General features: G+C 41.5%; 1 protein-coding gene across 6 annotated transcripts in view; it reads left to right on the top strand.

Annotated features, from left to right (window-relative positions):
• Window positions 1-14,761, top strand: part of MGA (MAX dimerization protein MGA) — an 83,673-nt gene that overhangs the window by 39,123 nt on the left and 29,789 nt on the right. For 4 of the 6 annotated variants that reach the window (XM_066630835.1, XM_066630842.1, XM_066630863.1 and 1 more), the window contains exons 13-17: window positions 259-319; window positions 1,310-1,812; window positions 4,348-4,633; window positions 7,347-7,898; window positions 12,149-12,433. In XM_066630835.1, the coding sequence (XP_066486932.1) occupies window positions 259-319; window positions 1,310-1,812; window positions 4,348-4,633; window positions 7,347-7,898; window positions 12,149-12,433 (1,687 nt within the window). The remainder of the gene's footprint in view (window positions 1-258; window positions 320-1,309; window positions 1,813-4,347; window positions 4,634-7,346; window positions 7,899-12,148; window positions 12,434-14,761) is intronic. The other 2 variants (XM_066630850.1, XM_066630858.1) reach the window with 2 other exon arrangements.

Below are 14,761 nucleotides of genomic sequence, written 5' to 3' on the forward strand. Positions count from 1 at the left end.
ATATATCTTCCCAGTAAGAATAATGTTAACTGTTTAATGTTGCTATTGCGCAGACATCAAATGTTAGCATTTAAGTACCTGTTCAATAAGTGAAATATTCCAAGAGAGGGAATTTTGTACCATAATTTTATTTCTTGGTCCATCCCATTTGAGTACTGGGGATTTGAACTCTGTCTCAAAAGACATATTCTTGAATTTCTTTCCTAGTCTCAAACTTGGTCATCTTTTCACATTTCTTATTCATTGTCTCGTCCCCAGGAGCATAATCCTGAGCCTCAACCCCCTAAAATGGAGGAAGATAAAGAGTCTGGATCTGGACGTAAGATTAAAATCTTTAGTTTATAACCCCTCAGTTTTCAAACTGTTGGGTGAGTTGCAAAGTGGTGGCAGCGGCATGTGAACACCTAAGTTGTAAGTCAGGAGGTGTCCATTTAGTTAGTTAAGCCTTTCTTCTCAGTAACTGTGAGTTGGCATTGCAACCACTGCTGCCTCTTTCAAGAAAAAAGCAAGAAAATTCCAGGGTGGGAATTTGGTGCATTGTACATCTCTCTATCTTGTGCTTTTAGGGAAGAGTGTTGGATCCTTTCTTAATGTCATTAAATCATGATTTTAATCACTAAGGAAAACAGAGTTTAGCTTGGTCAAAGAACTTTGCTTAGTCACTTACAGATCATGTTGATGATTGATGCTGAGTTGGTGTGGGGCAAAACATTGAGTGAGCTCAGAAATGGAACCCAGCATTCAAAACGTTCTTGAGAAACATGGGCGTAGTAGCTAATTCTTAAACCAGAAGGTCTAACTATCATTAACTTTTATATTGGTATCAGTATTAAACAAAGTACCAGTGTAGTTCCTGGTAAATTCAGAATCCATAACCATGCTGGGTTAAGTAGTTTGGAGCAAATAAGTAATTAGGAACACCCTAATTACAGGATGATACCTTTTGTACATCATAGTCATTCTGCCTTTGAAACCAGAATATTGGAGATTGGGATTTGATTGGGAGAGCTGATGTGTCTTTCTGACAAATGCAAATATTTTTCTCTTGAGACTGAAAAAAAAAGTCAGACCTTATCTAGCTCATTGACATGACTAGCTAGATATTACAGAGCATGATGTGATATATGAATTCTGGAAAGCTATGGGGAAACTAGAATGCTTACGTTTTAATACCAAGATGTTACAAAGGGGAAACAATGCTCCAAGCTATGGTCTACTTAACTTCTTGCGCTGGTGAGGATAGAGATAATATAACAGTGATATTAAGTTGCAAATCAGTACTCCAGAAATCTTTTCTATTCTTTTCCAGAAAAAAGCTGGTGGTTTTCCTGTAATGCGGATGATCCATCCACTTCCTATGTACATCACACCACTCCAGGTGGGACCACCAAACTAATTGAGATAGTCTCTGATTGTAACTGGGAGGAGGATCGCAATGAGATCTTGAACATCTTATCTCAGCATGTGAAGAGTAAGATGCCAAAGTCCCTCAAAGTAGGGAATTTTGTTATTGATCTAGAATCTGCGACCAAAACCTGGGATGAGAGGAACACACCCATCTATTCTTCCCGAGTGAAAATCTCTATGCCATCTTGCCAAAACAAGGATGAAAAAGCTTGTATCTCAGTTTCAGAATCTCCAAATGATAGACTATCACCATGCAAGAGGACAGAAAAAATATCATTTTTAACACCTGGCATGTTACGGGAGCAAAGGAAAAAAGGCTTGCCTTTTTATGCTGGACTTTCTCCTGCAGGAAACTTGGCTGCTCATACATACCAGTCAGATTTGAATCCATCATGCTTGATTCAGGTGGGTTTCTCTACCTTTTATTATAGAAAATATATTCATGAAATTTTTTAGAACAGTAATTGGGTTAACATGTGACACCTAAGTAATTGGGTTAACATGTGACAGAAATGAGTGGTATTTGTGTTTTACAGGTTAATTGAAGAATTCCTTCTTTTGAGTAAGCTACATATGTGAAACAAGTGCCACGCAAACCAACTATGGCCTTCGAAACAGTTGTATTCAGTTCCACTGTCGCAGTGGCTATATGGCAACAATCTTTTGCAGCAGCGGTTTTTGCAGTGGGCAGAATTGGGCAGGGAGGGAGAGGAACACTGGCATTTCTGGGCCAAAAGGGGACTGGGCTGGAGTTGGTATGAGAGGAAATGTGCACCAGATCCTAAACCCTGTTTCTTTTCTTCTCTCTTGCTGTCCTTGGACTTATGCAACAGCTGGCATAGATCCAAGGAGACCCATTGGGGCAATGGAGGTAGTGAACTGCCCCCATTCAGGATATAGCATGCAGTCCATTGGTGCAGCTGCATCGGCTAGGGGTGTGGGAATTTAGTTAGGATTGGGTTGTAGAATGAATATTTGTATTGGTTTCTGGCAGTGTTTCTCAAACTTTTAGGGAGATTTACTCCCTAAGTAAATCTTTGCAGGGTAGAGGCGAGGGCAGCAACATGATCCCCAGGATCGCATTGCTAAGAGGGGGGTGCTTTTACTCACACAGGGTTGCAGGATGTTGCAGGAGGTGCGGGGAGCCCCACGCAGCCCTCCGCAGGGCTCCCTGAGGCTTGGAACGTTCAAAACAAGTGAGTGCAAAGCACCTCCAGGAAACAGGAAGTGCTTTGTGCTTGCTGTTTTTGAACGTTCCAAGCCCTGGGGAGTCCTGCAGAGGGCTGTGCAGGGCTCCTTGCACCTCCTGCAACGTTCTGCAGCCCTGTGTGAGTGAATCACCCCCCCTTGCTCCCCTTTTAGCAACACAATTCTGGGGATTTACATTGCTGCCTATCTCCTTTCCCTGAAAGGGATGGGGGAACTTTTACACGAACTGGTGGGTTGCAGTTCACCAGTTTGAGAACCACTGGTTTATCGTGATTTTAAAACATCATCATAAGAACTTGAGTTCTCTAAAGTTCAGAGAAGTGCATCAGTGTTTTTTTAATAAAAGTGTTGAATAGCATAGCCCTGAGCAGTCCTTAGTACAAAACCATTACAAACATATAGATTTTTGTCTGACAAGCCTGTGGGATTTTTATGTGAGGTTACTCGATGAGAAGGTCTTCAATTGCTAATCTTTTTCTCACCCAGTAGACGGTGTGATACTGAGTTGGATAGTCAGTGTTGGATTGTTTCCGCATTGGAATTCAATCATGCATTTGGTGAGGACTGTTGGAGGTGTGAAGTTTTTTCTTTGTTGTTTTTCCCAAACTCAGGAGTCCACTAATTGTGCTGTTCCAGCAGGATATGGTGCTAGAAGTTTCCATCTCTATTTGTGAGATGTGAGAACACCACTTAACTTTTAAGGTCTTCGTTAAGATCTGGAGTGTTGAACTCCATGAATCATTTGGGAGGGCGGGGTGATTACATGATTCAAATGAATCATGGCCTTCCATGATATGTGCCCTGGCCTTTGGATCTGTGACTTTTTGCCATCAGTCCTGTACAATAGGCATACTCATCTGGTTCTTTGTTCACCAGGCAGACATCTAGCACCAAGCACATGTGTTTAGTTGCCTGTCTCCAGAATGCCCTGAATCTAACAGAAATGGGCAGGAATAAAAATAAGGCATGCATAATAGTTTTCAAAAAATGTAAGAATCAAAAAATAATTGGCTAAAGCAGTAGCATCTAGCAAGTACTATATAATGACCACAGCTATGACTCTCATCCCTTTTTTGTTTTTTGTATTGGCAACCTTCAGTCCCGAAAGACTATGGTATTTGTTTTTTAAAAGGTTGCAAACCTGTGCACACTTAACTGGGAGTAAGCCCCATTCAGCACAATGGAACATCACTTCTGAAGAGATGTATAGGATTGCAATGCAAATAATCTCTTATCCATATTTATTCCTGAAGTGGATCTCTTATTTTCACAGGCTAAATATCCCACATTTTGTCACAGCACCATAAAACAGTAAATAAAGGGGAACTTTTGGGACAAACTTGTTTCCTGCATTGCGCTGGTGTTATAAATGTCTGTGACAAGAAATGTCAGACATTCAGGAACCATGCAGTATCTACTGACAGAATGTTTTCTGGACATGTACACTTTTTAGTTTCTGCAATACAAGCTCCTAAGAGGTTGCTGTGTGATCTCTCCTGGGATAATACAACTAAAACTGTCAGGTTTCTTTTCTAGCTTTGAAAGGCCATCTTCATTTAAGCTATTGAAATTAATAACAGAGCAAGAATACTGCATCCAGCTTCGATCATTCTTGATCGAAGAAAAAAATGAATTTCACTGAATCATATGAATGTATTCTCTTTGAATCCCAGCCATTGTTGAAAAGAGTGGAGTTAGCAAGTCCTAGCATTTTCTCCCATTTTATTGCAGGTTAATGGTAAAAATTATCCTCAAGCCAAATTGCTTTTGGGACAGATGGGAGCGCTGCATCCAGCCAATCGACTAGCTGCTTATATCACAGGCAGGCTACGGCCAACAGTGCTTGATCTCTCATCACTTAGTACTGTGATCTCCAAGGTAGCATCCAGTGCTAAACCTGCTTCTTTTGAGCCACAGTCAACTGAAGTGTCCACATCAGAAACCTCTAAAACATCATCCAGCATGTCAACTTCTGCAACAGCCATCACTGTTTGTGCTCCAGCACAAAAACAGATAGGTATGTTGGAATATTTTCTATGTCATACATGGAATGTACCTATGTCTGAGATATAAAATGAAAAGTGAGAACACAGTATAGGCATGCGCTGCTTAACAACCACTCGCTTAATGATGGACCACATATACGACAGTGGTAAAAATGCAATAAAGATACTCTTAATGAAGCAATCGCGTCTTCCATAGCCTGCAGCAGTGTGTCTGTTTACACAACAGAGAGGCTCTTAATGCAAAGAAGAAGCTATCAATCTCCAGTAGCCTGTGCAGCCAGCTAGTGTCTGGCAGGGAGTGTCTATTTACACAACAAAGGCAACAGATTGGACTGAATGTTCACTTAATGACTTAATCACACAACAACAGGGATAAGAGAACATATCCCTGTTGTTGAGTGGTGCACACTTATATTTGTTTATTTCTGTCAGTCAATAACTGTTAAACAACTAGCCCATGATTTCATATCATTCACGTACAAGTCAAAATGCTTTTATTTTACCGTAAGGAAAGTTTAAAATGTAGATTATTTTTATAGACCTGATATGCAATTGGGCCATTCAGCTGTAATGCTCTTATCTTAAACCCAAGGAAATATTAAGGAATTTTTAAATGTTGGTTTTTATTTTTTGAACTCTGATCATTCACTTTTGTTCAAGCTAGAAAAACTGAAGTGTGTTTGCTTTCTTTTTTTCTTTTTCTTTTTGTATGTTGATTACATTTATTCTAAAACCTCTATGATCATTTGAAGCAGAATGATTGCTTATGGTTATGAACTTCATACTGCATTGCTACTTGGTAAAGTTAATTAAAGTGCAAAATGCAAACATTCTCTGATAGTTTAGTACCAATCTATTAAAAGTAGTCTTCACACTACTAAAAATAATAGAAGATCTGTCCACTATCATACTAGCTTGTGAGATTTTCATCCCTTTTCAGCCTTCTGTTCTGTAGTTGGAGTTTCAAGCTTATAGGGATACTCTGATGTTGAATCGCCTTACTCCTTTGCAAAGGAGCATCCCTGAGGCTCCATGTTGGGACAAGTGACAGTGGTTCTGTTGCTGGTGATAGTCTCACTGCCACAGAAAAATTAAGGGGATAATAACATAATCTAAATTTCTACATTAATGTACAGTAGGTCCTCCGATATCAAATCCAGGGAATTTGTTCCAGGACCCACACTGGAGATCAAATTCTGTGGTTAATGAAATCTGTGGAGGGTCAGCACAGCAGTTACTTACCTGGGGGCTGCACCAGACCCTCTGGAATCTGCATATAGCCTCCCTGCACTTCAGAACATCTCCAGACATGACTGGAAGTTGCCAATGCAAACCAGAAGTGACTTCCAATCATGTCCAGGAGACCTTCTGAGGCCCTACAGCCATAGGCTCAGCATCCATGGCTACTCAGATCTGGGGATGCTGAGCCACAGATACAGATGGCCCACTGTACTTACATATTCAATATGTAATTAATACTAAATGTGCAAAGTGCTTTACATGGGTTATGGTGATATCCTTACAACAATTCTGTCAAGGCAAGCATATATTATCGCATGTTATAGCTGAGGCTGAGAAGGAATGACTTGTTCAAGGTCACCTAGTGAGCTCATGGTGGAGACAAGAGTGAGACCAGGAATTGTTGTTCCCTACTTTTACTGTTTTAATTGTGAATGGGGTATAGAAGAGGACACAGAAAAGAACTTTGCTTTGCGTTATCCTGAACTCTCTGAGAAAATGGCCACCACATAGCCCCTTTCTTTGTGAGATTCAGACAGTTTAGCATTCCAGAATCAGTTTCATTAATTCATTTGTATTGCTAAATAATCCAAAGGCAGCTAACAGAAGCATGAAAGCAACTTAAAATAAATCAAATGCAATGAATTAAAATACTAATTAAAAACAGATGTAAAATAAAAAGCTACAGCAGCAACAAATGCATCTTACAGGTCAACAGGTAGACTTGTCTTTAGCAACCCTTAAGAGCCAGCAGGTCTTTAGCACCTTTTTAAAAGCAGGAAGAGGAAGCCTCCCAGGCTCCTTGAGGCAGGAAATTTCTCATCTGACAGGGATACCACAGAGAAGACTGTTCTGTGTCCACACCAATCAGAAATTAGAATTTGGTTGGATCCTCAAAGGACAGTTGCTCCATGTGTCCTTTCTGGGAGTACAAGGGGGTCCCTGTTTTCGTGGATCCTGTATCCACTGTTTCACTTAACTGTGGGTCGGATCCACAGTCCCCCCCGCTCCCCCTTTGGAGGCGAGAGGAGCTTTGCTTCCCTCACTTCCAAAGCTTTTCTGAGCCCCAAAGATACTGGCCAGATGTGTGTGGCCTCTGCTCAGAAAAGCCCCCTGGAGACAAAGAGAATGGAACTTGCCTCTGGAGGTTGGGGGAGGCGTCCCTGGGTATCTGTGGTTTCAGTTAACCACAGGGGGTTCTGGAACAGAACCCCCCTGATATTAGGGCAAACCTGTATTTCCAGCCGGATTCCCTTGACCATCCTAGAACACGTGTCTGCACTGCCCAAATATTTGGTGAGGATCGCTTTTCATATCATCGCTTTCCAAGCTGTTGCCCTGAGTTAAAGGCAAACCCCCAAGTTGCTTAAGGGGCATGTTGGTGGGGAACATTGAGCAGATGGAGTAACTCCAGCTGCTCCTGGACTTTGTAAGATAAAGAGGGGAGCTGTTAAGATTTTGACCTCTTAAGTTCTTTGTTTTCAGCTGCTCGGCCATTAGTGGAGGCTTTGCCCTCTCAGTTGATAATGAGTGTGGTTGGAGCTCTACAGCAGAAGACTCCTGGGATTAAAACATCCCAACCCCTGGGAGGACCACAGAAATTTAACATCAAGTGTTCACCAGTGGCTCCTGGAACAGCTAGTGTTACCACTACTACTTTTGCTACTATTACTGTGGCATCACCTGCTGTAACTGCTGCTAGCCCTTCAGGATGTAACAAAGTTACCTACACTTCTAATATTGCTGTAGCAAATGTTAGAAAACTTGAAAATAGCCCTTCATCAACTACAACTACTGCAGCTACTGTTACAATAACAAAACCAACTGGAATAGCTACATCAGTTGCCACCATTGCTTTTGCTAAGTCCACAGTAGCTGCATCAACTGTTGCCATTCCAATATCTACAGCATCTCTATCTCCAGTTTTGACTACAGTTGCATCGACAGCCACAGTGACCACAACAACTTTACCAATTGGCTGTGTTCGTACTGGGCCCTCAGGAATCCAAACAAGTCCTTTATCAAATCAAAGCCCAGGTAAGACTCTGACTGATGACCTACAATCAGTTGTTTGTCAGTTCAGCCATTCCAATGTAGTGATGTGGGTGAGAGGAGTATCAAACTGGTACAGAGGAGCTATCAAGTGGTTTCTGTAGGTGATTTTGCCTGATCACCTTACTCCCTGGGCAGAGGGTTGTGCTCAGAGTTTTCTGCCTGCTCTTGAAAGAGCTGCAGTTCCCTCTTTTTGATTCCTAGTCATGTCACAGTGAGTAAGGGGTTGGGAAGCCTCCTTCCCAGGCTTCTTGATTCAAACCCAGTTGAACCTAGTAATGGAATTTTGTGTCTGCAACTCACCAGCTTCCCAATTTACAAACAGATTAGGTTCCACGTGTCTGTACTTGTCATTTTGTACCAAGTCCAATGTCACTATAATCGGTAGCAAACATTTTATGAAATACGAAAAAAATGTATTTACAGTACATCTGCAGTATAGTACTCTATATTGTGTGGTGTTGTTGAGAAGCAGGCTACCAGGGCTTTGTGGGGCTGGCTGTTGATGTATATGTTGATGCCACTGGTTCTCCGTGTTCTGTTATTTTCATCTGATTGTCCAGGTTGTTTCTTCTCTCTCTGTAATGCATTCTCAGACATGACAGGGCTGATAATATTCTCTGTCCTAGTTTACTGATTCCAAAGACTTGCCTGTGGGCAAAAATATAACTCTTGAATATCCACTGGGCCAAAGCAATTGCAATACAGAAAGGTGCTGCCATGAGCGTATACCTTTGGTTTTCATTTTTAGTTACATTAATCATAATTAAGTATTATGGTTGATTTTCTGTAGGTTTCCCTTTTAAGTGGTAGCTTTTGGCGTCCTTAATTGAACTCTGCTTCAACCCTCCCTTCCCTCTTTTTCCTGGTTGATAGTGCTAAAGGGGGGCTGTGTTTTGGTATTCCATTGTTAAAGGCCTCCATTCAGGGCCCACTTTTTTCACATAGTATTAATATTCCCCTGTACCTCACGATATCTCAGCTCTCCCTGTACCCAGTCAGCTTTGGCCATACTGACTGCTTCCTTCATCTGCGCCCTCCTTCCTGCCCCAAGGAATCCCCAGATTTTCATTGTTATCTGGTGTTATCAAGCTGCTGTTTTTCCCTATTGCCACAGCAAGGGGTCTCTATTTTCAGAGTTGGAGAGCTGCTCAGGTTGAAGAGAACTGCAGCTTCTGTTTGTTTTGCTCATGTCTTCACAGCTGTGCTGCTTCAAAGCCCTGACCAACCCGGTTTGTAAGTCAGATGTTTACAACTTGACAGTGTGTAAGTTGGGGAGCTTCTTTAATGAAAGCTGAGTTTTGAGTTGCATCATTTATAATGGTGGCAGATAATTTAAACAACTTGCCTGTCATAGCTAAGCGTGCTGAGTTAATAGTATTAGGATAGAAGCCTGCTCATCATCATACCGTCAATTCTGGTTTAAAAGCATGGTTTTTAAACTATTCTTCAAAGGATTTCTTAAAGAGAAGTTAAGTAATGAAGGGCAAGTTGCCCACTATTACTGCTTGTGATAACAGGTTGCCTCAATGTGAATATTGGGTCTAAGGCATGCAGGTATTCCATCACAAAATGCATTTGTGAGTCACTTCCATGAGTATCAGCTCTTGTGGCATTTACAACCACACATTTTCTGCAATCCAAGTGTTTCTTTATGGCAGAAGCTGTATTAGCCCCTTCTCTAGTGTTTCCAGTCTTCCGTCAGCAACTTCCTGTGTCTGCATATATCCCAGTAGCACTTTCCTGCCAGAAGGGACAGGCATTCCTCCCTGAGGACTTGCCTTCTGAAGGCAGAAAACCTCCTGGTTTGGACATATCATATGGTTCACTGCTCCAGGTTTCATAGGGAAGTTTCAGTTCGGTTCTTTATTTGGGGGGGGGGAATATACAGACTCGTCTTCCTGATTCTAAGCGGGAAGATTCTTTGAGAATTCATTTAAGTCCATTGTGGGTTAGCTAGCTGATTGGGTGGCTTCTCATTGCAGGTGTCCCATTTAGAACCAGGGAGAGGAGCTGCTGGATATTCATACAAGCACGTGATCAATCATTCACTGTGCCCCAACACAATTCAGCCTTAGTGGAGGCATGGCTCAGTTCGCCCCCCTCCCACTTCAAGTTTTGGGAACTGCAACAAGAATGAGAGTGAAGTTGTTTTCAATGAAAACTAGGTAAAGGGAGAAAAGTGGGCAAGGTTCTGTTGTCCCAGAACCACCTGCCACTGACAGAGATGATGGCACATGCTGCCCCCACTCAAAGCCTACTTAAGAGAGAGTGCCTGAAGAAGCTGCCCCCTCTCCCCCAAAAATCCAAGATGTTCTCTGCAGCTAATTCAGCAGTAAGAAATTAGATTAGTGGCTCAAATAAAAAAATGAGAACATTTGCTGTCCTGTAACCTGTTAATAAGCATTCCAAAGTAAATTTTAAAGGTTGTGTTTCCTGTGTTCCACTGTACAAACACATAAATTCAAATGCTTGCAAGACAAGTGCTGGTCAATGAGTTAACAGAAGGGGGAGGGGTTGCATGGCCCTCCACTGATGTGAACTTCTAGTGCTTCTCCCTCCTCTCAGGTTTTGGAGGTTCATACCTAGATAGATAAGCCTCCATCACAGTGGCCTGCCTCTCCGTAGCTGTGCAGCTTAACAGGAATAATGACAGAGGAGGAGTTATCTGGTTCTGAAGATGTCTGTTGAGACTGTTCAAACAACAACTGGTTACTTCCATCACCTAAGCATCCCATTGCTTGGGACAACTTGTCTAATTCAGAAGGTCCTGGCTTAAGAGTGGGAGGCTCCTCTGGGACAGCAGGAACCAAGATGAAGGTCGCTTCTTCCCCCTTGCCATCTGTTTCTTTCCCCACCTTCCTCAGTGTGGCAACCTCACTCCTGAGCCATTCATTTGGGGTACAGTCACCTCATGGTCCACACCAGAGAAACTAATCAAGGACATTGAAGAAGGGGCATGTTTATGCTGGAGTGCCCAGAGCAACTGTTGCCTTCTTTCTCTAGTTTGTAATTTCATCTCATTCTCTTGGCTTTTCTCCTGCATGTCTCAAAGTCCCTGAAGTACTGCATGTCCTGGAGTTTCTCAAAAATGTAGTGGAAAACTTCATCATTCCAATAATTTTTGGAGAGAGTTGCTTAGACAACAATCTCTTTCCACTCAATGTCAGTGAAGGCTCTCAACAGAAATAATCTCTCACCACGAAGGGTTCCTTGGATGGCAAGGAACTGCAGACAGGAGCAGCTGGAGAAAATGAAATGCGGGTTTCCTATACTGTTCATCTCTGCAATGATGATCCACCAAAATTCAAGATAGGCCTGCTTTTGTACCCCTCTCTCCTAATCCAAAGTGAGGGAAGAGAGAGCTGCTGTTTTAAAGCAGAAAACAAGGAAAAGATGAGCTGTGGAGAGAGAAAGAGAGTCCTCTTCCAGGAGCCAACCTAGGGTGCCATCTCCCCTTCAAGAACTCAGAACTCACAGATATTGAAAACCATGTGAGTTCACCTACTGTACATTTAAAATCCACATAGAAAATTGGGAATTCAGTTAAAGAGGGGGAAAGGTATTTGGTTTATTCAGTGATAGTAAACTTACAGATAAGAAAATGAAGGTTAAAGATGAGATTTTGCATCCAATCATGCAGTTCTTCCATGGCAAATGCCTATTCCTCATGGGTTTTTGTGTGTTTGTTCTGGGCCTAGACTCCCTCAGATCATGTGGGATGGCAGTGAGACTGAACTGTTCTCCTACATGAACTATTAGACTGCTAACTAGTTCTCCACATGAACTGAATGTGCACCTTTGAACACTGTTCAGAATCCTGTTTAGTAGTTCCTTGCTACATATGCATGCTACATGTGTCTCCACAGACTAATTTATTTTAAAAGGGTCCTCTGGGTAGAAAAGACTTGAAAATCTTGTTTAGAACAAAGGCTTTAATGAGAATTCCTGGATAATATGTTTAAGCTGCTTTTTGTTGCAATCCACATGTACTCTCTAAAGCTTGGGAAGACTCTTGATTTTCTAGAGCATTTATTAGGGAGCAAGGGTAGTTGCCCTTGTACCATGCTTGTAAGGTTCTCAGAAGCTGTTAGAAATGAGATTCTTAACTAAATGAATCTTTGATCTGATACAGTAGGATGTTCTGGTCCTGTGTTTCATAAAATCATATGTAGATTTTGCTGTATAACTAAATAAACAAAAGTCAGAACAAGTGTTATTTTCTAATAATGCAGGTGCTACAAGTCCTCCAGGGTTGTCTCCTGGAGCAGAGAAACGTATGGGACCACGACTGCTTTTGATTCCAGTACATCAAGGTTCTCCTACTTTGCGACCTGCACAAAACATACAGCCTTCTCAGGGGCAAGGGAAGAGAATGATTTTGCAACCTCTAAGGAATCCTGGTGGTGTGAATCTCTATCGGCATCCTAATGGACAGATTATACAGCTCGTTCCCCTGCATCAATTCCAACCTACGAGGTTCCAACCCAGCCTGTCTCCTGTAGCATTCCGCAGCCCAGGTACGGAATAAAGACGATATGATTTCCTAACTTTTCCAAGGTGGAGCAGGGAATTATTAAAAGAAACACAACCTCCTATAATTGTGCATATAACTTTCTAGTGCATTGGTTCTCACACATTTAGCACCAGGACCCATTTTTTAGAATCTGTCAGGACCCACCGATGTCATGACTGGAAGTGACATCATCAAGCAGAAAATTTTAACAATCCTAGGCTGCACTCCTACCCACACTTACACAGGAGTAAGTCCCATTTACTATCATTGTTAAAAGAATATACATAGTAGCTTGTTAAAAGTACAGGTTTGTAACATTTTCTCCAAATGCACATACCATGGTAGCATCAAGTCTAATATATTAAAAATAAAGTATTAAAATGAATGAGGACTCACCTGAAATAGGCTTGCAACCCACCTAGTGGGTCCCGACCCAGAGTTTGAGAAACTCTGTTCTAGAGTTCTTCCTTCCTCATTGTATTATCTTCCCACTGTAATAAGGCACTTAATGGTATGATTGGGGCATACTATTGGGGCATTTGGTGGGCCGCTGTGAGATACAAGAAGCTGGACTAGATGGGCCTATGGCCTGATCCAGTGGGGCTGTTCTTATGTTCTTATGATCCTATCTACTCAGAAATGAGTCCATTGAGTTCAGTGGGTTTTATTCCCAGGTAAATGCATAGAATTGCACCCCTTAAACCTGATATACTTTACATATATTTTCAGCAATAATGCTGCTATAAGGGTAACTAACTACTACGCAGTGCATTATGACCAGGCTCAAGGTTGCCCTGAATTTTACCGTCAAAAATTAGTTTCTTCCAATCAGGGAACGCTAATTCATCTCAATTTACAGTATCAGTATTTCCTAGTTCAATACTGGTCTACCAGTACCTCAGCTTTAACCATGTACTATATTTCTATTTTATAAAAGCACAAGTACCGGAGCCTCCCTAAAATACCACAGATACCCGCCTATGTCGATCCCACAAGTAAGTTGAGGGCAGGTTTTGAGCCAAAAATCATGGAATTTTCTATGACCCTCAGATAAGTTGAAGGTTAAACTTAGGGGGGTGTCTGACTATAGTTTTGTCTGATTTTACCCAAGGCCAGATCCTGAAAAATAATTCCTACCATTAATTGTTACCTAAGAACTGTAGTCTCTAATTTATTAAAAACTTAGTAAAAGATCATAAGATATATTTTAATTCTTTTAAATTCTGGTCTTCACCACCTTTTTGTATACACTATCAAAGTAAGTGCACTGTAAACTACATACCAGTAAAACAGTGGTTCCCAACCTGGTATTCATGTATTCCCAGAGACACTCAACAGGACCTTTAGGGGTACTTGAAAAAGAATGGAATAATGGCAGAAAAAGGCAGGCCATGCTCCAGAATGCCTTGCAAGGACCAGCAAGGCAGGAAGGAAGGTAGCTAGCTGGCTGTGAAAACCCCACCAGTAGCTAGTTTTTGGTCATCAATTCTTGTATGAACCAGTGATTCAAAACCAGCACAGTAAAAAAGCTGAAACATAATATGGAAAATCACCCAGAATTTCTCAGCACACTTCTGGTGCAAAACAGTGCAAAGGCAGAGTCTTCTGTTCTTCAAACACATGAAAAGAGAAAATATATGATGAATACATGAAGTCTGGGCTTTCAAATGGAGGAGATGAGGACTTGTCATACTAATCGTTGCAAGGTCAGCAGCAAAGTTCAAAAGCAAACTCAGTAGGCAAGAATGGTGATCGTTTACAAGCTTTATTCGTTGCCAGCAACGGGCTTCTTAGGGACTCCTGTCCAAAAGGAGAGAGCAATGGGAGCTATGTGGGAACTCCCAGAACTCTCAGAAAAGCAATGTTAATAATAATAATAATAATAAAACTTTATTTTTATCCCGCCCTTCTCCCAAAAAGGGACCCAGGGCGGCTATAGGCTAATGTTATAGTGTGTGCCACTTGCTTATATTCAATTCTGGCTCCTTTGTCTGAGAATCTCACACTGTCATTGGCTAGGGTTATGACATCAGAGATGGAGGCTTTCTCAGGATTGGTCAGTTTCAAGTTGAGTCAAAATTTACATTTGAGACATTGTTTCCAATCAACCACTAGATGGCACTCTTCACTCATTTATAGGCTTTGGTATGTTTTTGTTTTGTTTCTGCTAACCTCTGTTTAAACTAAGCCCTTTATATGACTTTGTTATTGTGATGCATAGTGGTATATTTAAAATAAACTAACTCTTATTGTACATAAAGATTTTAAAAACTCTTTTCTTATTCATTTTAACTAAATCCAGCCCTTTCTGTTAACTTAGAGGCTCTGACAG

Source organism: Tiliqua scincoides, chromosome 1 (genome assembly GCF_035046505.1).
Source record: "Tiliqua scincoides isolate rTilSci1 chromosome 1, rTilSci1.hap2, whole genome shotgun sequence".
Taxonomy (NCBI): domain Eukaryota; kingdom Metazoa; phylum Chordata; class Lepidosauria; order Squamata; family Scincidae; genus Tiliqua; species Tiliqua scincoides.